The 21,747-nt window shown below is 42.3% G+C and overlaps 4 protein-coding genes across 6 annotated transcripts; 2 read left to right on the plus strand and 2 right to left on the minus strand.

Moving 5' to 3' along the window:
* Nucleotides 1-5,325: 5,325 nt before the first annotated feature.
* LOC125761762 (DNA polymerase delta subunit 2) lies at nt 5,326-9,386 on the minus strand. Its single transcript, XM_049423222.1, has 4 exons — nt 8,850-9,386; nt 8,606-8,789; nt 7,956-8,080; nt 5,326-7,895 (listed from the first exon to the last, which is right to left on the minus strand). Exons 1-4 carry the CDS (start codon nt 9,135-9,137, stop codon nt 7,125-7,127), a joined length of 1,368 nt encoding a protein of 455 aa, XP_049279179.1. The 5' UTR covers nt 9,138-9,386; the 3' UTR covers nt 5,326-7,124.
* A 71-nt stretch (nt 9,387-9,457) lies between these two features.
* LOC125761770 (protein D2-like) lies at nt 9,458-10,335 on the plus strand. Its single transcript, XM_049423230.1, has one exon. The coding sequence runs from the start codon at nt 9,502-9,504 to the stop codon at nt 10,120-10,122; it is 621 nt and encodes a 206-aa protein (XP_049279187.1). The 5' UTR covers nt 9,458-9,501; the 3' UTR covers nt 10,123-10,335.
* Nucleotides 10,336-10,437: 102 nt separating this feature from the next.
* On the minus strand, nt 10,438-12,093 carry LOC125761764 (actin-related protein 2/3 complex subunit 1A-B). The gene is made up of 2 exons (XM_049423224.1): nt 11,743-12,093; nt 10,438-11,639 (listed from the first exon to the last, which is right to left on the minus strand). Exons 1-2 carry the CDS (start codon nt 11,813-11,815, stop codon nt 10,588-10,590), a joined length of 1,125 nt encoding a protein of 374 aa, XP_049279181.1. The 5' UTR covers nt 11,816-12,093; the 3' UTR covers nt 10,438-10,587.
* Nucleotides 12,094-12,244: 151 nt separating this feature from the next.
* On the plus strand, nt 12,245-14,997 carry LOC125761755 (carnitine O-palmitoyltransferase 2, mitochondrial). Of its 3 annotated transcripts, none has more exons than XM_049423213.1 (3): nt 12,245-12,470; nt 12,541-13,551; nt 13,630-14,997. In XM_049423213.1, exons 2-3 carry the CDS (start codon nt 12,771-12,773, stop codon nt 14,850-14,852), a joined length of 2,004 nt encoding a protein of 667 aa, XP_049279170.1. In that variant the 5' UTR covers nt 12,245-12,470; nt 12,541-12,770; the 3' UTR covers nt 14,853-14,997. The 3 variants fall into 3 exon arrangements, with proteins under 3 accessions (XP_049279170.1, XP_049279169.1, XP_049279171.1); XM_049423212.1 differs by having other exon boundaries at nt 12,245-12,429; XM_049423214.1 differs by having other exon boundaries at nt 12,245-12,429; nt 12,570-13,551.
* The last annotated feature ends 6,750 nt before the right edge of the window (nt 14,998-21,747 follow it).

Genomic DNA, 21,747 nt, shown 5'->3' on the forward strand with positions numbered 1-21,747 from the left:
TGCCCTACAAGTTAGGTATATACATGCGCAAGGAGGATTTGATATGAGGAATTGGATTTCCAATAATAATGAAATATTATCTCATTTAAAGGAATCGAAGCAAGTTGATGGAAAAACTTTAGGCGTGCAAGGAGATCAGTGGAGTGAAAGGGTGTTAGGTATGTTATGGCTCCCCTTCAGTGACACTCTTGCCTTTTCGACAGCAATTAGTGATGATATAAAGAATTTCATTAAGCTCAAGAGTAGGCCAACCAAAAGACAAGTATTGAGATGTGTTATGAGTATTTTTGATCCATTGGGCATGATTAGCCATTATACAATACAAGGAAAGATATTAATGCAAAATATTTGGCGCAAAAAACTTGAATGGGATGATGAAATAGGTGAAGAACATTACTCTACATGGAAAAGGTGGACAAAACTATTTGATAAATTGTATATATTGAGAATACCTAGGTGTTATTTTGTAGGTGCATCTAGCCAATTGTATAATTCTTTACAGATGCACGTATTTGTTGATGCTAGCGAAGAAGCATACTGTAGTGCAGTATACTTTCGCGTGGAAGGGCGAGGAAAAGTGCAATGCACATTAGTTTCCGCGAAAGCAAAGGTAGCACCTTTGAAAACCTTATCAATACCGAGGTTAGAGTTGTTGGGAGCTGTGCTTGGAACAAGGCTAGCCGAGTTCGTACAAACTCATCATACCATACCTATAACGAAGCGATATTTCTGGAGCGACTCCAACACGGTTCTTTCATGGATTTTTGCGGATCATAGAAAATATAGTGCTTTTGTAGCCTGTCGTGTGGGTGAGATACTCAGTACGACCAATCCAACTGAATGGCGCTATGTGCCTTCGAAGGAAAATGTTGCTGATGACGGCACAAAATGGGGCAAAGAACCGAATATGGACTTTGGATCCAGATGGTTTCAGGGGCCTGATTTCTTGTACAACCCTGAAAATGAGTGGCCACAGCTAAAGACTAATACTTTAGCTTCCGTAGAAGAACTTAAAAGTCAACAACACTTACATGTGTCAAGCGCACCTTCAAATATAATTGAATTTGACAGGTTTAGTAATTTTAGTAGACTTCATCGAACCTTTGGTTGGATTCACCGATTTATTAGTCGTGCTAGATTGCACAAGCACGACAGCAAACACTCACATTTAACCAGAGAGGAATTAGCGTTAGCAGAGGAAACAATTTGGAAAATTGTTCAGAAGGAAATCTATCCCATTGAAGTAAGAATTCTTAAGTCCAGTACGGAAAATCAAAGATGTATTCCCAAGGATAGTGCGCTGCAGCAGTTATCCCCCTTTATGGATGAAAAGGGAATTCTACGTTGTGAAGGTAGGATCGAGATGATGGATGATTTAGCATTCGATGTGAAACATCCTATCATACTACCTCGCAAGCATAGAGTAGTTGAACTACTTATCCTATATTATCATCATAATATGAAACATGCTCACCAGGAAACTATAGTAAATGAACTTCGTCAAAAATTCCACATCTCTAGGATGAGGACAGAAGTGAAAAAAGTGATTAGAAATTGCCAGTATTGTAGGATTCGTAAGGCAATTCCACATACACCTAGGATGGCACCTTTGCCACCGGCTCGTCTAGCAGTTTCACATAGGCCATTTACTTACGTCGGTCTGGATTATTTCGGGCCAATTTTAGTCAAAATTGGTAGAAGCAACGTAAAACGATGGGTAGCCTTATTTACGTGCCTCACGATAAGAGCTATCCATCTAGAGGTCGTGCACAGCTTGACCACGGAATCTTGCATTGCAGGCATTAGGAGGTTTATTGGCAGGAGAGGCGCACCTTTGGAAATTTATAGTGACAATGGCACTAATTTTCAGGGCGCTAAGGCTATTTTGCAACAAGAGCTAAATAATATAAACGGTGAATTGTGTCGAACCTTCACGAACACTAATACACAATGGCATTGTATTCCACCAGGAACACCACACATGGGTGGAGCCTGGGAAAGAATGGTCAGATCAGTAAAAGTAGCAATGAAGAGTGTAGCCTTTGATGATCTAAGAAAACTCAATGATGAAGGTTTAAGCACCCTGATAGTTGAAGCAGAATTTTTAGTTAACTCGAGACCGTTGACTTATCTTCCTATAGACTCAGAAGAGGCAGAGGCTTTAACGCCAAACCATTTTTTGCTCGGATCATCATCGGGAGCAAAGCAACCACCAATAGACTGCATTACATCCGCGTTCAAAATGAAGGAAAATTATGAACTCACTCAGAAGAAAATTAGTATGTTCTGGAGAAGGTGGATAGTAGAATATCTTCCCGTAATAACTCGTCGTACTAAATGGTTCGAAGAAACGGAACCGGTCCAAGAGGGTGATCTAGTTTTCATTGTAGATGAAAAAAGAAAAAACAAGTGGTTGCGAGGGAAGGTGGTGGATGTTTGCCAAGGATACGATGGTAGAATACGTCAGGCCCTAGTCTATACGAAGGAAGGAACATTTAGGAGAGCAATATCTAAATTAGCGAAGATTGATATACGTTCCTAAGCGTAAATGGAATCACATTGAACATGAACTCACAAAAAGGGAAAATCAAAATATTGAATTGAATAGTTAGAAATTAAAAGATTAAATAACTTAAAGGCGGCGTAGGCGAGTTAGTATAAGTGAACTGCGTTATACATTAAAATTGTGTTCATTGATAAGCGAGTTCACGGGAGGGGGTGTGTTGGCGCTAACGCTTGCACCTACGCCTGTAAACGTGCGTTGGATGATAAAACGTCAGGACACGCATCCGGTTAATGAAATGTGCGTGCGCTGCGTCAAGCGATCGGCCTCTTTTCCATCCAACCACCGAGGAGACAGGACGAGTTTTAGTGTTCGCATCACCCCGCTCACACTCAAAACACCTGTTGAAAAATAAACGTAACAGCTCCCATGTTCCACACAATCGTGAAGGTGTGAAACACCATTAACAAAAAAAAGTCTATGGCATCATACGTTTAGGGCATTTTTCTACCATCGATATTTCTTCACACCCGATAACCCCAATAGGGAATTGGGAAGGAAAAAATCCTTAAAACACTCCACAGTTGGATGGCGAAAAAAAATGTGCTTGAAATAGTAGATGCTGTATTCACGATGCAAGAAAGGCCACCATTCGTGGGATGGGCTTGTAAGCTTATTCTCTGTGGGAAGAATTCACCAGAAAAAGCGACACAAACACACATCGCACAACATTTTCGTATATTTCTTTTGTCCCTGTTTTCGGTCACCATTTTGCTCTCCTTTTTTCCTACATTTCAGTCGTATCATTCATCACTAAAGTGCCATAACGTAGAAGAAACTGGAAGTAAAATATGCTCCCCCATTCTCTGCCCGTGGTCTACCGGATTGGACGATTTATCAGGATTTTCGTCAGTTCAACGCGTCAACGAATTTGTTATTCCATTTCTCGGTTTTTTGTTTGTCCCATTCAAACATTTTGTGAGGGCTGAGGCTGTTTTCTGTTGTCAACCCCTTTTTTTCATTCCGTCCATATTCTAGAGGATGGGTGGGACGGTAAGTAATAACTTCAGACAAGGATGTTTGCGGCCACACTTTGCGCTAACATGTTTCTTTTGCATTGGGATCGAGTGCTACATTTTGTGGCCCGTCCTAGCCAAATCAAAATCATCTTTCTGTGTACAATTTCACCAAGACATCACGATCTCTTCAGTTTCAACCCTACACAAGCGCTTGTCAGACCGGTGGTCTGCTGACGACATAAGGACCGTTTGCGTGAGCTCCTTTTCAGCTATCCGTTTCGTCTTTGCGTCTTTGAGTGTGTGTCCCGCCGATGATATTTTGCGACGAGTGTCGCGCGCTCTCACCGATGATTGCTGGGCGGAAATAGCGGAAAGATATTTATGTTAATCAAATTTGACATACCGATTTCCTGGTATCAACCACGCACTTCCGCTGCAATCCCTATGGCAAACAGTGTCACCAAGCGCTTTGGGTGGAAAAGCAGGTTGATGTGCCATAGAATGGTTGAGGCGGCACTGAAGACGCTTTCAAAATACTAAAGGGGAGAGATTTTAGTCACCGAGCTTGTCTCAACATTCCGTTCAAACGAAACATCAGGAAACGAAGGGCAGGAAGAGTTTGTTTATCCAAGGAAAGGCTTGTTTTGCCTAGGATGATCTGCCTAGCACCGAGTGAATAATTCACTGGCACGGAGGAGACAGTGAGGGTTGTTTTGGTTTGACGGATTATCCAGTCCTTAAATAGTAACCTAGAGCCTAGCGACTTAGCTATGAGGTAATTATTAGTGGTATCAAAATATTTACAGAACAGGCATCGAAAAAGCGTGTCCTAATATTAGAACAAGATCAAAATATTAAAAAAAATGATTTAAATATTTTTTTCCATAAAGCGTTCTGCAAATGATTTCATGTTCATACCTATGTTGGTCTATACCAATTTTTGACCAGGCAAGGTTTTTTTTATGAGAATTGGTTTACATTTTCACCATCAAGGCAAAGAGCGAAAACCAGCATGCAATGGAAAGTGCAGAACTGATAAATGTTGTTACTAATCCGTGCTCACGTTTACCGGACCCTAGGACATAGTTCGGTTAGTGACCGGATGGCATTATTCCATAGTTTCCGCAAATGCAATAATATTTTCCTGTTCAAACGATAATCGCTAAGGAGTGTAATACATAAAACCACGTGTAGTGTTAACATGGCAGCAGCAAACAGAACAGTAGAGGGAAACACCGACAGGTCCTAATGGTCCTGTATAATGCAATTATTCACTCCGTTTCTCAACACCACCCAACTACCCAACAATGCATTGAACAAATTCTTCCAAACATCGCAGTTTATAGGGAATGTTTTCCACATTCCGCTGCGGTGAAAATTGCCATGCCCAACAAAAAAAACACCACAAATCGAGGATCCTTAACGAGACGATTTCCCACTGAAATACCGCCATAATAATTTGCTCATTATTGTCACCCGGTTCACGATCGGTTCAAAACTCCGAAACAAAGTTGCACAAAACAGTGCTGTTAGCCTTTGAGTATGTTACGTTTATCAATCCGCAATTCGTCTTGGAGAGATGTTTCTAACTAGTTGTGTTCATGCTTCCGGCAATAACATCGTTGTTGTACTGTTTAGTCAAGCATTTAAATCACCGCTCATTGATAGACGTGACGCAAAAGATCGTATCAATGTGCGACCATTCAAACTTGTATAAATAAATTAGAAGCTTTAAATGTTAAGTAAACAATTTATTTGAATAATAATAAACTACTCTACACGTTTCAGTCGATAACAAACAAGGATGAAAGGTAAAGTAATCCTCCTAATAAAACACTACATTTAGCAGGTGAAATAATAGTAAATAAAACAACGAGTTCTAATCATATGGCCATGGCTCATTGCAGCTCAGGTTTGGTACCGTCCGTTGCTCACACGGGGACGGAGAACGTCGACGAGTAGACAAACGGGAGTTACGGTGTTAAGGTAAAAGTGAAGCGCGTTAATTATTACATTCTACATTTAAAGATAAAATTCGTTACATAAATCTAACACGAAGCTGTGCAAATAAATAATTCAACAATAAGAGCTACGACCCGCTAGGCAAATACAGCATAGCACCGTGCTGAACTTTATTGTTGTTCGTTAAGGTTTTATTCTTGCTTTAGTTTAGTATCACCTAGAAAATTGAGTACGGAGCTATGATTTACTTTGTAAATCAGTACTAGACTTCGTAACTGGTACCCATTTACCTACATTCCCAAGGTAACGCAAGCTGTCCAAAACAATATGTAAATAGTTAAATATTAAAGATGCAGAGTAGTGAACACAAACATAAATAACGTAACAATGCTAGATGGTACCAACACAAATAAGTACAAATGGATACAATGACAAATTTGAAAACTGAATGCCAAATTATACTATTTCTAAATATGCTACCGTCGATACCGTTGATGTGTCGAGTTCATAAAACAGATAAATCATAACAAAGAACCTAAAGAATAAGTTGGAACAATGAGCAAATCTAAGTAAATTGTGAAAGAAAGAGTTGATTAATTATAAGATCGTTACTACTTCAGTATATGTAAATTTCTTGCATTAAAAGCTTGCCAGCAGCCACCACGCGTATCTCTCTGAAAAGAAAGGCGTTATGTGCCGACATATACGCAAGCTTGCATTCAGGTGTGACAAAATCAGTTAGCAAAAGGAGAAAAAAAGTAGCAGTAATTGATGTTTGCGCTAAAATTTAATAACATAATTAATCTAGAGCCTAGAAAGATGCATCATCGAAACTGGGAAAGCAACACACTGGAGGAAAACTTTTTTGTTTGTAAATCCATGTCCTTCCATAAAAGCAGCTACCATTTATTTGTTAACTATTAAGCCCATTTAGGGTATGAAAAGCGTTTCATCACATGGTAATGGAAGCTTTGTTATTAGTAGTAAATATACATTAAGCTAACTATCTGATAAGAAACACTGACTCGCTTTTAAATCTGTAGCAACACATGGCGTTGCAGTAGTAGCTCATAAGCATTATAATTATAAGAAGCATTAGAATGGGCAAAATGAGTTACATTTCTCGCCTTCTTCCTTACAGAACGAACTCATTTTTATCGCCACTATCCAATCGTTGCACATACCACCGTTTTATCCTGCCGCCATATCGTTCGAATAAATAATACCTTTCCACCTCACGCTTTCCTTCCATTCGAATGCGCATATGTATGTGAATCAGCGAACTATTGCATTAAACTTTTGTTTCCACGTCTAGCATCTTCAATCTTACGTCTACAAATCCTAATCTGTGTATCCTGTGAATGTTTGTAGAATGAAAATGATCAAAATATGGCCAAAATTAAGCAAAACTAGATTCGCCACCGTAAGTGTGCGTTGTGAAAATAAAAACACATTCAAAATGTTTAACCTTTTTCTTTAAGTTTCGTTGACGAGATAAATTAAAGCATTTTTTCTTTGTCTCTGGGTAAGTAATTTCCAATTTCTCAATCGTTAAATGTAAGTTGATAGACATATTTTTGCCAAATATAATTATGGATATGTATTAGACCCATTGATGAGAAATAAATTACACCACAGCATCACTCTTCGCCTCCTTCAAATTCATCCATTTTAAAGCTGATTTTACGACACTCCATTGTGCGTAGATTTATGACTGCAATGCTTTGACTTTCCGAGAAAGATGGCACGCAAACGAGCCGTGTCCTGTGATCATTGGGTCCAGTATACATTTCCGTCTTAAATTTGCCCACATTCCCAGCAAAGTACACGTGCGGACATTCACGGATGATGAATGGATCCTTCTGATAGTACGGATAGCACGGAAGCGTGTCCGGCGCAGTCGGAATTAGATGGCTCCAGCGTAACGTTGCCTTTAAAGCTTCCAACGGGCTGTCTATCCTGGAGTAACGCATCACATCGAAGACATTCTGTCCAGACGTCCCGATAACGTACCGATTGGCTAGATCAAAGGCGTACGGATTGGGTACACCCTTGAACGAACTGAACTCCACAGAACGCGGAAACAGACAGTGGTGCATTGCTTGCTGAGGCAGCATGTGATTTGCCGGATCGAACTCACCTGGCATCAGATCGACCGGGACCGATTGGGAGAGATTGTGTATCAGTGAGTCGACCGACTTTATTGCTCCAAGAAGTGCATCCGTTTCGGTCGTTACTTTCGATTGTAGATGATTTTTAGGTTTAACGCTTGCCTTAACCGAATTGCCAGCGATAATAATACGAACAATACTGGCTGCTTCTGAATCGTGTCCTTCGACAAGACCTTCCAAATTTCCAAAAACCCATTGCTGCAGCAGTTCCAACGAAGGTGAAAAATCATTGGCAGCAGTCTATAATGCAAGTGATGTTAAAGTAAAATCTTCTAACAATGTTATTGCAAATAAAATTACCTGATTCAATCCGGACATTAGAACGAGCAACGGAGAGCTTTGTAAAGGTGGCAATGGTCTCTGAACGCCTCCCTGATAGAAAATGTGATCCTCCACAAAAAATCGACCATCACTTTCTTCATACCCTAAAACGCAATACATTCGATTGAAAGAGCAAGAAACTTTTAAAAATCTATAGGAAGCTAACAAATATTGAAAAAAAAACAAATGTAGTTGAACGCTAAAACTATGTTAAGATTAATAAAATAAGTTATCCCGGTTTAATGTACAGCATGAGTGTCCAAGTTATGATTTTCAAAAACATTTGATTGCAATATTTACATAAAATGGGTACATTTGTGTGAATAACATATCAAATAAAAGATTACAACGAGAAAAGCCGTGCGGATAAATAATATAACGATCATTTAGTTTGCAACCACACACAAACAGGCGTTAAACAGTGAAGCTAGATCTGAATCGGTTTTTCATTCACTTACTGTCTTGGCCTTATGGAGGTGAAGGGTTCAGATAGGACATTTGTTTCAATTGTTTCGATAGCATAGAACGAGTAGAACATGGAATTAACATTTGAACAGTAGTTTGACGATATTCAGATTCTTTTCAATCGATTATTCTCAAGGTAGGCATTGGAATCAGATAAAACTCACCCAAGACGGCACAGACCACTCCCGTTACAACCGAGTGTACGTCCATTTTGCCCACAAGCTTGATGCGTTGCAACGCGTCCTCCAAAATCAGAATATCATTATCGTTCGTGTAGTGCGAGCGTGGTGGCTGTGGGGCCAGCTGATTTTCCTCCGAAATTTCCCGCAAAATGCTCGGCTTCAGTTCCTAAAAGTATGCGAACGAATGTTAAGATGTTCTGATGACCTTTCCGGATTTGTGACCTACCTGATGCTTAAATAGTGTTCCGATGATGACACATTTCTGGGGACAGTCCTCACGCAGATCGGCCAACCTTTTAATCGGCATTTCGGTGCCCCATTTTTTCTGCACACTATCTTCCAACAGCTTCAACATTTCCTCCAAACGGGACGCGTATATGAAAGCAAACTGTTTCGAGAAATCTTTCTTCACGAAATGGAAACATTCTGATTTGTAAGCGTAGGGCACTGCTAACCGCTCGTATGCACTTCCGGTCGTACGGTTGGAAAAGTTTTCGTCCTCAGGAAACAACATGCTAGGGCCTTTTCTTTTTGCGCGTCCACCAAATCCGTGTATCGTGATGAAGATGCTATGCGAAGTTAAACCAAAACAAAGTTTGCCGCCTACCTTGACGTTTTGAGAGGAATTGACAGCACAGGGTGGGTGACATAGGAAATCAAATGCAGTTCAAATTCCTATTTTTTGCGATTTTGTGGCTGAAATCTGGCATTTTATTGCTTTGTAGAGATAATTAAAGGATTTCGAATTGGTTTGTGAAGCAATAAAAATGCGAAAATGTATCCTGTTTTCGCAATAATGACATCACAGGAGTCCTTTGTAAGTTTTCCGTCGTGGAATCGAATGATGGCTCAGTTTCGAGATAACATCCAACGGAGTAATGTCAATCTGCCGGCTGCAAACTCGTGCGTCCTCCATTTTTACCACATCGATCCGCTTGTTTAGTTCCGCAATTGCGAAAAGTATGGATAAACACGAAGTAGTGCCAGATGTGGTACCGGTTGCCCCGACCGAAGTGGCCAAGGTAACGTACCCGAGCGGGGCGGTCGTGAGCGAGGGAAACGTACTCACCCCAACCCAGGTAAAGGATGTACCGAAGGTGGAATGGAATGCAGAAAGTAGCGCCATGTATACGCTATGCATGACCGATCCGGATGCACCGAGCCGCAAGGAACCGACATACCGCGAATGGCATCATTGGCTAGTTGGAAACATTCCCGGCGCCGACGTCTCGAAGGGGGAAACTCTCTCGGCGTATGTTGGATCAGGTCCGCCTCAGGGAACCGGTCTCCATCGTTACGTATTTCTGGTGTACAAACAAAATGGCAAACTAACCTTTGATGAGCCACGGCTGACCAATACTAGCGCGGACAATCGCGGTGGATTTGCCATCCGTAAGTTTGCTGAGAAGTACAAGCTAGGCAACCCGGTTGCAGGAAACTTATATCAGGCCGAATACGACGATTATGTGCCGGAACTGTACAAGCAGCTGGGTGCATAAAATGGTCCCGTTCCCAATAGGAGCCAAGCTAAATTGGCTTAATTGAAGGGTAGCAGCAATAGCATCGCCTACTGAAACCGTGTACCGTATTGCACTTAATATGCCTGTTGGAAACAATTTTCATTCAAGCGACAGAAATTGCTAGAAGCAAGACCTGAATGATCGAAAAGAAAAATACAACAAGAATAAAAATAAACAACACTGATAAACCTATGCTCAGAAAGTCTCGTCAGAAAGTTGCGTCATTGTCGAGAGATAAAACAGATGGAACGATTTTGTTGGTAGTATAGTAATTTTAACGCCGAAAGAAAGAAATATATCTGGAATGAAGTATTTATTTCTAACGCTTCTCGTTCAGGAAAAAAGAACAGTTAAGATGCACATTTAAAAATGCATTAAATGATTCTAAGAGAGAAGAGAACATACTTTTCCCAGGCGTGTCACCGCGTCTCGATGCGTCCGTATTTAAAGCTTCAATCCCTGCATGGACCGTGTAAGTGTATCGATGTCCCAGATAACCAGTTGACCATCCAGTCCGGACGTACTGACACGCTGCACATTGCCCTTCTCACCACTGTAAACGCAAACGCTCGCAATCGCATTCTGGTGAATCGATTCCAAGTTGGTATCGGAGTTTTCCGTACGCAGATTGCGGTCCAATGACTGAAAGATGCGCATTGCCGAAATGCCACTCTGTTCTTTCTTCGTTGATTGATCGAGTTTGGCGGCCAGCACGATCTTACCACCATCGGCAACCGTGTAAATCAACGGCACGCAGCTATGCCCCGCAACCAAAATGGAATGGGGCGAGATCCACTCACAGCACAAAAACGGTAAGTACTCCGTTTTCTGCTTGATGCCAACATTTCCCCCATTCGCCATACCGATGTTTATCGCGCTATCGTGACCCACCCAACATATCCGATTGCCATCGGCCGAGAAGCTTACGCTGTGCACCCAGCCGCCACCACTGGTCGAGTTCTTAAACTCTGCCAGTATCTGCCCGAGCGGTTTCTTCGGTCCCCAGGCCGTTGGTTCCGGATGCTGCTCGATGTCCTTGATGAAGGCGGAAAATACACGCACCTTGTAGTCGGTGGAACCAGCCACCAGAAGCATATTGTTCGGATGCCAATCGAGCGACGTAACCGTTGAGCGGATCGGTTTTTTAATGTGCTTCGAAACCCACCAATCGTTCTCCGACTCGAAGTAGCAAACCGAGATCAATCGGGCACCCGAACCGACGGCAAACTTATTCTCCAATGGTGACCAGCGAACGCAGGTGGCCGCTCGGTTAATACGCAGCAATACTAAGGTTGGTTTCCACTTGCGATCATCACCCTGCGTCCACACGTAGGCATTCCGATCGACGGCACAGGTTACGATGCGGTTGGTGTTGGGCGCCCAATCGATGCCCATTACGCGCAGATCGTGCTGATTCAGCACATCGGTCAGCTTCCATTCGGAACCTTCGCGCTTATAGATATGCACCTCATTATTGTTGGGCGAGATAGCAATTTCTGTAATCGGGGTAAAAAGAAAACGATGAGTGACTAATCCCAGACCAGGTACCCCCGGACTGAATTGAACCTTTCTCCTCCTGGGGCGAAGGTGCTTACTTACGGGAACGATCCTTGTTCCAAGCATGGCAAGTAATTGGGTTGACCGTCCCACCGAACGTATGACGTTCCGTCATGGTAGCTAAATTAATACGATTTACGGTTGAGATCGTAATGTAAATCACCCCAAAGTAGGCCCAACGAGGAAACGCCCAGTGTAGAGTTGGTTTATTGCACGGAACTGTTGGTTTCCTCTACTATGAAGCAAAAACTTCAACTGTAGAGCGAACTTTGGAACAAGGAAATTACACCGAGGCTGGAAAAGATGATAAAATTCGCGGACTCTGGTCCGTCTACACGAATTTTATCCGTAAAAACCGGAGGAATCCGACAACCGCAGCAAATTCTACCCACGCACACACATATGACAATGATTCACGGAAAAAAGCTCACGAATGTTTTGACAGCTGACCGTTTATGCTGTCACACGCTGTGAGATGGCCGTGCTGCCAAACCATTGCAGGAATTGGGTTTTATTTTTAAACAGATTTTTATTATTATTGGCCGTGTAGTTATCAAATATCGAGTGCAATCTTTAGCTTTACTTAGATCAGATCGATTGTATCGCTCTATTCATAGGTTTTTCCACGCCACGCGTGGTTACGATACATGATTTGGATATTGTATTCATGCACGGTATTGTTTATTTCGTGTTCTTGTTGTTGTCTTTTGTTATTCCCGAGGTGACAAGGTAAAAATGCTCGCATCATCACAGTTTGCGTTTACCTATCTGTATGTCCGTATTCGAATTTATGCAATTGCCTAGTTTTGAGTTAATCTTTCCACAAACCTATGCTTTTAGTTAATACTCTTCCTTTTCCGACTGATAAGATTACACCGAAACCCATGGATGGCTCAACCTGATGTATTGTTCCTCTTCGGACAAGTGAAATCATAACGCGAGTGAACTTTGAACCTGGCACAGAAAATTAATTTCACCAACTAATATACGTGAGTTGCGAGCCGATCGACTGGGCTGTTGTTGTGCCTTCTAGTTTGCTTGCGGAGAACTTAAAGATTTACAAACCAATCATGCTACGTATTCCGAAAACCCAATGGGTAGCATCGTTGGCGAGTGCTACACGATGCCAATCTACCTCGGCTCGGCGAACAACAGGAGATGAGTACCAGTATCTACAACGTTCTAAGATACCGATGCTGCACTTTCAACCATCACTGCCAAGACTGCCTATTCCGGAGCTGGAGAAAACCTGTGCCCGTTATTTGGCCGCACAACAACCGTTGCTTACTCCGGATGCTTTCGAACGCACGAAGGAAGCGGTGAAACAATTCTCGCAAGAAGATGGACCGAAGCTGCAAACATTGCTCAAAGAGTTCGATGCAAAGAACAAACACACGAGCTATATCTCGGAACCTTGGTTCGATATGTACCTTCGGGACCGAGCCCCACTGCCGCTTAACTACAATCCGCTGCTGATGATGAATCCGGATCCACGACCAGCGTTCAACGATCCGGTGTTGCGTACGACCAATCTGGTAATCAGCTCGTTGCGCTTCATGAAATCGCTGCGATCTAAAACGCTTGAGCCGGAAGTTTTTCATCTGAATCCAGCGAAAAGTGATACGCACATGTTCCGCACGGTCACTTCGTTGATGCCGTCGATCATATCCACCTACGTGGCGTACACTTTCAAGGCATACCCCCTCGATATGAGTCAGTATCAGGGTCTGTTTGGTGGTACACGTATTCCGGAGCTAGGCAAAGATCGAATTTATCGTAACGATTCCTCCCGTCACGTGCTCGTCTTGCGTAAAGGAAACATGTATGCAGTAGATGTGCTAGATGCGCAAGGTGAGAGGAAATAGTTATTAAGCTGAAAAAAAAACAAATGCTAAAGTGCCTGAATATGTTTAATGGCAATCATTTCAGGGAACATCGAACAACCTGCTACGTTACTTGCACGATTTGAGCGGATTTTCAACGACACGAAACTTCCGGCAGCCGATCCGCTAGGACTGTTGACGACGGAAAATCGTGACACTTGGGCAACGGCTAGAGCACATCTTGCCCAGCTGGGCAACAATACTAAATCTCTGGAACTAGTCGATTCAGCCCTGTTTTGTCTCTGTCTGGACGATTCAACCCTCAATCCTGACAATCCGATTCCTGCCATACGTGAGTTTCTGTTCGGCGATGGCACGAACCGATGGTTCGACAAATCGTTTTCATTGATCGTTGCCAAGGATGGTACGGCGGGCATAAACTTCGAACATTCCTGGGGCGATGGTGTTGCCGTACTGCGTTATTTTCAGGAGATTTTCAAAGAAACTACCAAGGCGCCCTTTGCCGACGTCGGCCTGCAGGGTTTCGACAATCAATCGAACGAAGCGATTGTTCCGATCGAATTTACACTCGATGATCGCGTTAAGACTGCCGTCCGGACGGCTGAAAACAACCACAATGCAATCATCGATTCGCTCGACATGAGCTACATGAAGTACGAAGGAATAAACAAGAGTGTCTGCAAAAAGCAGCGCATCAGTCCTGATTCGGTAATGCAACTAGGTTTCCAGCTGGCGTATTACAAGCAACATGGCAACTTTGTGGCCACCTACGAATCGTGCAGTACGGCTGCATTCCGCCATGGACGCACCGAAACGATGCGACCGTGTACGCTCGCTACGAAGGCATTTTGTGAGGAAATGGAAAGGCGCGAAGGACCGAAGAAGAAAGGTGCCGCCGAATTGCGCGATATGATGAATGAGTGTTCTACCGTACACGGACAACTAACGAGGGATGCCGCAATGGGCCAGGGTTTCGATAGACATTTGTTCGGTTTGCGGCATACGGCACAAAAGAATGGGCTCCCGTTGCCGGCACTCTACCAAGATCCCGCCTATGCGGCCATCAATCATAACATTCTGTCGACTAGTACACTTTCATCGCCGGCTCTCCTGGCCGGTGGATTCGGACCAGTTGTAAAGGATGGATATGGCATCGGATATAATATACAGGACGGTTATTTGGGAAGTGTCGTTACGAGCTACAAATCGCACCGAAATGGGCGTGAATTTGTCGATTGTCTACGGGCGGCTTACGAAGACATCAACAAAGTGCTGACCGCTACAGGACCGCCTGCCAAAGAGAAATGATTGCAAGTTACAACTAAACTGCACATGGAAGCACTGATTTGCGTGTAAGCTAGCTAAAAGTTGAATACGATTGGTATCGTTTGTTAAAATATGGTTATTTGGGATAATTTTAATGTTTTCTAAATAAACAAATGACAACTCAAAAGATTATGGTGTAAATTAATAGAACAAGAAAAGGTGAACAAATCATCTCCTTTTGAAAACATTTGCTTAACGCATCGTTCAAAATTGTTGCTACCGAAAAACGCGTTTTCGACACCAATGTTCAAAAGAAAAATTTGATCCGGGTAACAGGAGAGCATCCAATGCAGAAGGTAACATTTGTCTGTTGGCCGTTATAAAACATCTACTAGCGACATCTATACGGAACTAAAACGCACTACAATTCAAATCTGACACTTGAGCGCCATCTATTAATCAATATTTGAAACTTTTCTCCATACTGCTTTTAGCGCCATCTATTAGTCAGATATTAACTTTTATAGCACATTTCGTTTTGCGCCTAAATATATGCAATTAGCGATGCATTTTTATTTTAAATAATCAGCCGAAAGGTATGCAAACGCATACGCACCAGGATTAGTGTTACCTCTTGCCTGGTATGTTCTCTTGGTACCAAAATTCAGAAAAACGTTCGTTTTCATGATAATCGTTTGGGACCAGCTGACGAAGGACCGGCCAAACACTATCGTGTGACCCCTCAATCGACGCGTCTCACCGGGAGGAGCGTGGAAAACACCTACCCGACCACCCACCACCCCCCTCACGCCCACCAGAAGGGGAAAACTGCAGCGGAAATCGGTTTTTCCGTGTTTTTACCGATTTCTAGCCGAGCTACGGCTTTGGGGTGTTCGGCGGAAATGCGCGGGTGGACGTCCTCCACCTAGTTCCACTTCCACCCGCACCGATTTCCACACCCACAGGGCACACCAGCCGGAAAAGCGTTTTTGGGGGTACCACATTTTCCGGGAAAACACCATCGTGTTACCCCTCAATCGACGCGTCTCGCCGAGAGGAGCGTGGAAAACAACTTCCCGACCACCCACCACCCCCCTCACGCCCACCAGAGGGGGAAAACTGCAGCGGAAATCGGTTTTTCCGTGTTTTCACCGATTTCTAGCCGAGCTACGGCTTTGGGGTGTTCGGCGGAAATGCGCGGGTGGACGTCCTCCACCTAGTTCCACTTCCACCCGCACCGATTTCCACACCCACAGGGCACACCAGCCGGAAAAGCGTTTTTGGGGGTACCACATTTTCCGGGAAAACACCATCGTGTTACCCCTCAATCGACGCGTCTCGTCGAGAGGAGCGTGGAAAACACCTCCCCGACCACCCACCACCCCCCTCACGCCCACCAGAGGGGGAAAACTGCAGCGGAAATCGGTTTTTTCCGTGTTTTCACCGATTTCTAGCCGAGCTACGGCTTTGGGGTGTTCGGCGGAAATGCGCGGGTGAAGGTCCTCCACCTAGTTCCGACCTCACCCGCACCGATTTCCACACCCTCAGGGCACACCAGCCGGAAAAGCGTTTTTGGGGGTACCACATTTTCCGGGAAAACACCATCGTGTTACCCCTCAATCGATGCGTCTCGTCGAGAGGAGCGTGGAAAACACCTCCCCGACCACCCACCACCCCCCTCACGCCCACCAGAGGGGGAAAACTGCAGCGGAAATCGGTTTTTCCGTGTTTTCACCGATTTCTAGCCGAGCTACGGCTTTGGGGTGTTCGGCGGAAATGCGCGGGTGAAGGTCCTCCACCTAGTTCCGACCTCACCCGCACCGATTTCCACACCCACAGGGCACACCAGCCGGAAAAGCGTTTTTGGGGGTACCACATTTTCCGGGAAAACACCATCGTGTGTCCCCTCAATCGATGCGTCTCGTCGAGAGGAGCGTGGAAAACATCTCCCCGACCACCCACCACCCCCCTCACGCCCACCAGAGGGGGAAAACTGCAGCGGAAATCGGTTTTTCCGTGTTTTCACCGATTTCTAGCCGAGCTACGGCTTTGGGGTGTTCGGCGGAAATGCGCGGGTGAAGGTCCTCCACCTAGTTCCGACCTCACTCGCACCGATTTCCACACCCTCAGGGCACACCAGCCAGAAAAGCATTTTTGGGGGTACCACATTTTCCGGGAAAACACCATCGTGTGACCCCTCAATCGATGCGTCTCGTCGAGAGGAGCGTGGAAAACACCTCCCCGACCACCCACCACCCTCCTCACGCCCACCAGAGGGGGAAAACTGCAGCGGAAATCGGTTTTTCCGTGTTTTCACCGATTTCTAGCCGAGCTACGGCTTTGGGGTGCTCGGCGGAAATGCGCAGGTGGACGTCCTTCACCTAGTTCTGACCCCACCCGCACCGATTTCCACACCCTCAGGGCACACCAGCCGGAAAAGCGTTTTTGGGGGTACCACATTTTCCGGGAAAACACCATCGTGTGACCCCTCAATCGATGCGTCTCGTCGAGAGGAGCGTGGAAAACAACTTCCCGACCACCCACCACCCCCCTCACGCCCACCAGAGGGGGAAAACTGCAGCGGAAATCGGTTTTTCCGTGTTTTCACCGATTTCTAACCGAGCTACGGCTTTGGGGTGTGCGGCGGAAATGCGCGGGTGGAGGTCCTCAACCTAGTTCCTCTTCCATCCGCACCGATTTCCACACCCTCAGGGCACACCAGCCGGAAAAGTAACGATTGTGTAAACCTTCAATCGACGCGTCTCGTCAAGAGAAGCGTGGAAAACACCTCCCCGAACTTCTACCACCCCTCATCCGCCACCCAGAGGGGGGAAACTGCAGTGCATAACGGTTTTTCCGTGTTTTCACCGATTTCTAGCCGATATACGGCTTTGGGACAAAGAAGAGAATAACAACTCTTTTGTAAAAAATTTAAATAGATTTATTTTAATGCCAATTGGTTGCAATGAGTTTCTTTTCACTCATATAATGCTTTTAATTAAAAAAAAAATCAAAAAATTGAAAATTTACTAAGGCTAATTTTTGCACCAAGTTTTGCCTATAACTCGATCGGTATCCAACGGATCGTCAATCTTTAACCTGTGGTCGATAGATGGCATCAATGGCTACATTTTCTTCTTGGACGGCCATGCCCTCAGATGTCTGTGCCAGAAGTTATTCGAGGAACCAAGTTCCTTATGCTGTTTGAGAAAATGTGAAATTTTCCTCATTTTTGAGCAATATAGCAAAATTTTTAAATGTGATATATTTTAATGGGAATTTGTTGCAATGTGTTTCTTTTCAATCAAATAATGCTTTAAATAAAAAAAATAATAAAAAATCAGAAAAAAATTTTAAAAAAATTTTCAACTCGAAAATTTCATAAGGCTTACCCCTTACGTTTTTTTTGGGAAATTTTGCAAAAAAAATGAAATTGATTTATTTTAATGCCAATTGGTTGCAATTTGTTTCTTTTCACTCAAGTAATGCTTTAAATAAAAAAAAGAGTGAAAAATAATAAAAAAAATCAAAAAATTCAAAAAATTGAAAATTTACTAAGGCTCATTTTTGCACCAAGTTTTGCCTATAACTCGGTCGGTATCCAACGGATCGCCAATCTTTAACCTGTGGTCGATAGATGGCATCAATGGCTACATTTTCTTCTTGGACGGCCTTGCTCTCAGGTGTCCGTGCCGGAAGTTATTCGAGGACCAAGTTCCTTACCCTGTTTGAGAAAATGTAAAATTTTCCTCATTTTTCCACCAAGTTTTGCCTATAACTCGATCGGTATCCAACAGATCGCCAATCTTTAACCTGTGGTCGATAGATGGCATCAATGGCTACATTTTCTTCTTGGACGGCCATGCCCTCAGACGTCTGTGCCAGAAGTTATTCGAGGAACCAAGTTCCTTACCCTGTTTGAGAAAATGTAAAATTTTCCTCATTTTTGAGCAATGTAGCAACATTTTTAAATGTGATATATTTTAATGGGAATTTGTTGCAATGTGTTTCTTTTCACTCAAATAATGCTTTAAATTAAAAAAATAGTAAAAAATCAGAAAAAAATTTTAAAAAAATTTTCAACTCGAAAATTTCATAAGGCTTACCCCTTACGTTTTTTTTGGGAAATTTTGCAAAAAAAATGAAATTGATTTATTTTAATGCCAATTGGTTGCAATTTGTTTCTTTTCACTCAAGTAATGCTTTAAATAAAAAAAAGAGTGAAAAATAATAAAAAAAATCAAAAAATTCAAAAAATTGAAAATTTACTAAGGCTCATTTTTGCACCAAGTTTTGCCTATAACTCGGTCGGTATCCAACGGATCGCCAATCTTTAACCTGTGGTCGATAGATGGCATCAATGGCTACATTTTCTTCTTGGACGGCCTTGCTCTCAGGTGTCCGTGCCGGAAGTTATTCGAGGACCAAGTTCCTTACCCTGTTTGAGAAAATGTAAAATTTTCCTCATTTTTCCACCAAGTTTTGCCTATAACTCGATCGGTATCCAACGGATCGCCAATCTTTAACCTGTGGTCGATAGATGGCATCAATGGCTACATTTTCTTCTTGGACGGCCATGCCCTCAGACGTCTGTGCCAGAAGTTATTCGAGGAACCAAGTTCCTTACCCTGTTTGAGAAAATGTAAAATTTTCCTCATTTTTGAGCAATGTAGCAAATTTTTTAAATGTGATATATTTTAATGGGAATTTGTTGCAATGTGTTTCTTTTCACTCAAATAATGCTTTAAATTAAAAAAATAGTAAAAAATCAGAAAAAAATTTTTAAAAAATTTTCAACTCGAAAATTTCATAAGGCTTACCCCTTACGTTTTTTTTGGGAAATTTTGCAAAAAAAATGAAATTGATTTATTTTAATGCCAATTGGTTGCAATTTGTTTCTTTTCACTCAAGTAATGCTTTAAATAAAAAAAAGAGTGAAAAATAATAAAAAAAATCAAAAAATTCAAAAAATTGAAAATTTACTAAGGCTCATTTTTGCACCAAGTTTTGCCTATAACTCGGTCGGTATCCAACGGATCGCCAATCTTTAACCTGTGGTCGATAGATGGCATCAATGGCTACATTTTCTTCTTGGACGGCCTTGCTCTCAGGTGTCCGTGCCGGAAGTTATTCGAGGACCAAGTTCCTTACCCTGTTTGAGAAAATGTAAAATTTTCCTCATTTTTCCACCAAGTTTTGCCTATAACTCGATCGGTATCCAACGGATCGCCAATCTTTAACCTGTGGTCGATAGATGGCATCAATGGCTACATTTTCTTCTTGGACGGCCATGCCCTCAGACGTCTGTGCCAGAAGTTATTCGAGGAACCAAGTTCCTTACCCTGTTTGAGAAAATGTAAAATTTTCCTCATTTTTGAGCAATGTAGCAAAATTTTTAAATGTGATATATTTCAATGGGAATTTGTTGCAATGTGTTTCTTTTCACTCAAATAATGCTTTAAATTAAAAAAATAATAAAAAATCAGAAAAAATTTTTAAAAAAATTTTCAACTCGAAAATTTCATAAGGCTTACCCCTTACGTTTTTTTTGGGAAATTTTGCAAAAAAAATGAAATTGATTTATTTTAATGCCAATTGGTTGCAATGTGTTTCTTTTCACTCAAGTAATGCTTTAAATAAAAAAAAGAGTGAAAAATAATAAAAAAAATCAAAAAATTCAAAAAATTGAAAATTTACTAAGGCTCATTATTGCACCAAGTTTTGCCTATAACTCGGTCGGTATCCAACGGATCGCCAATCTTTAACCTGTGGTCGATAGATGGCATCAATGGCTACATTTTCTTCTTGGACGGCCATGCTCTCAGGTGTCCGTGCCGGAAGTTATTCGAGGACCAATTTCCTTACCCTGTTTGAGAAAATGTAAAATTTTCCTCATTTTTGCGCCAAGTTTTGCCTATAACTCGATCGGTATCCAACGGATCGCCAATCTTTAACCTGTGGTCGATAGATGGCATCAATGGCTACATTTTCTTCTTGGACGGCCATGCCCTCAGATGTCTGTGCCAGAAGTTATTCGAGGAACCAAGTTCCTTACCCTGTTTGAGAAAATGTAAAACTTTCCTCATTTTTGAGCAATGTAGCAACATTTTTAAATGTGATATATTTTAATGGGAATTTGTTGCAATGTGTTTCTTTTCACTCAAATAATGCTTTAAATTAAAAAAATAGTAAAAAATCAGAAAAAAATTTTAAAAAAATTTTCAACTCGAAAATTTCATAAGGCTTACCCCTTACGTTTTTTTTGGGAAATTTTGCAAAAAAAATGAAATTGATTTATTTTAATGCCAATTGGTTGCAATGTGTTTCTTTTCACTCAAGTAATGCTTTAAATAAAAAAAAGAGTGAAAAATAATAAAAAAAATCAAAAAATTCAAAAAATTGAAAATTTACTAAGGCTCATTTTTGCACCAAGTTTTGCCTATAACTCGGTCGGTATCCAACGGATCGCCAATCTTTAACCTGTGGTCGATAGATGGCATCAATGGCTACATTTTCTTCTTGGACGGCCATGCTCTCAGGTGTCCGTGCCGGAAGTTATTCGAGGACCAAGTTCCTTACCCTGTTTGAGAAAATGTAAAATTTTCCTCATTTTTCCACCAAGTTTTGCCTATAACTCGATCGGTATCCAACGGATCGCCAATCTTTAACCTGTGGTCGATAGATGGCATCAATGGCTACATTTTCTTCTTGGACGGCCATGCTCTCAGGTGTCCGTGCCGGAAGTTATTCGAGGACCAAGTTCCTTACCCTGTTTGAGAAAATGTAAAATTTTCCTCATTTTTGAGCAATGTAGCAAATTTTTTAAATGTGATATATTTTAATGGGAATTTGTTGCAATGTGTTTCTTTTCACTCAAATAATGCTTTAAATTAAAAAAATAGTAAAAAATCAGAAAAAAATTTTTAAAAAATTTTCA

Source organism: Anopheles funestus, chromosome 2RL (genome assembly GCF_943734845.2).
Source record: "Anopheles funestus chromosome 2RL, idAnoFuneDA-416_04, whole genome shotgun sequence".
NCBI classification, from domain to species: Eukaryota; Metazoa; Arthropoda; class Insecta; order Diptera; family Culicidae; genus Anopheles; species Anopheles funestus.

Coding starts and splice junctions, on each gene's coding strand:
- LOC125761762 (XM_049423222.1), bottom strand. CDS start 9,137: ATGTTGTTTCCTGAGGACGAAAACTTTTCCAACCGTACGACCGGAAGT. Junction 8,790..8,849: donor GAACACTATTTAAGCATCAG/GTAGGTCACAAA, acceptor GCATACTTTTAG/GAACTGAAGCCGAGCATTTT. Junction 7,896..7,955: donor TAATGTCCGGATTGAATCAG/GTAATTTTATTT, acceptor CTTGCATTATAG/ACTGCTGCCAATGATTTTTC.
- LOC125761770 (XM_049423230.1), top strand. CDS start 9,502: ATGTCAATCTGCCGGCTGCAAACTCGTGCGTCCTCCATTTTTACCACA.
- LOC125761764 (XM_049423224.1), bottom strand. CDS start 11,815: ATGACGGAACGTCATACGTTCGGTGGGACGGTCAACCCAATTACTTGC. Junction 11,640..11,742: donor TTGGAACAAGGATCGTTCCC/GTAAGTAAGCAC, acceptor CCCCGATTACAG/AAATTGCTATCTCGCCCAAC.
- LOC125761755 (XM_049423213.1), top strand. CDS start 12,771: ATGCTACGTATTCCGAAAACCCAATGGGTAGCATCGTTGGCGAGTGCT. Junction 13,552..13,629: donor AGATGTGCTAGATGCGCAAG/GTGAGAGGAAAT, acceptor CAATCATTTCAG/GGAACATCGAACAACCTGCT.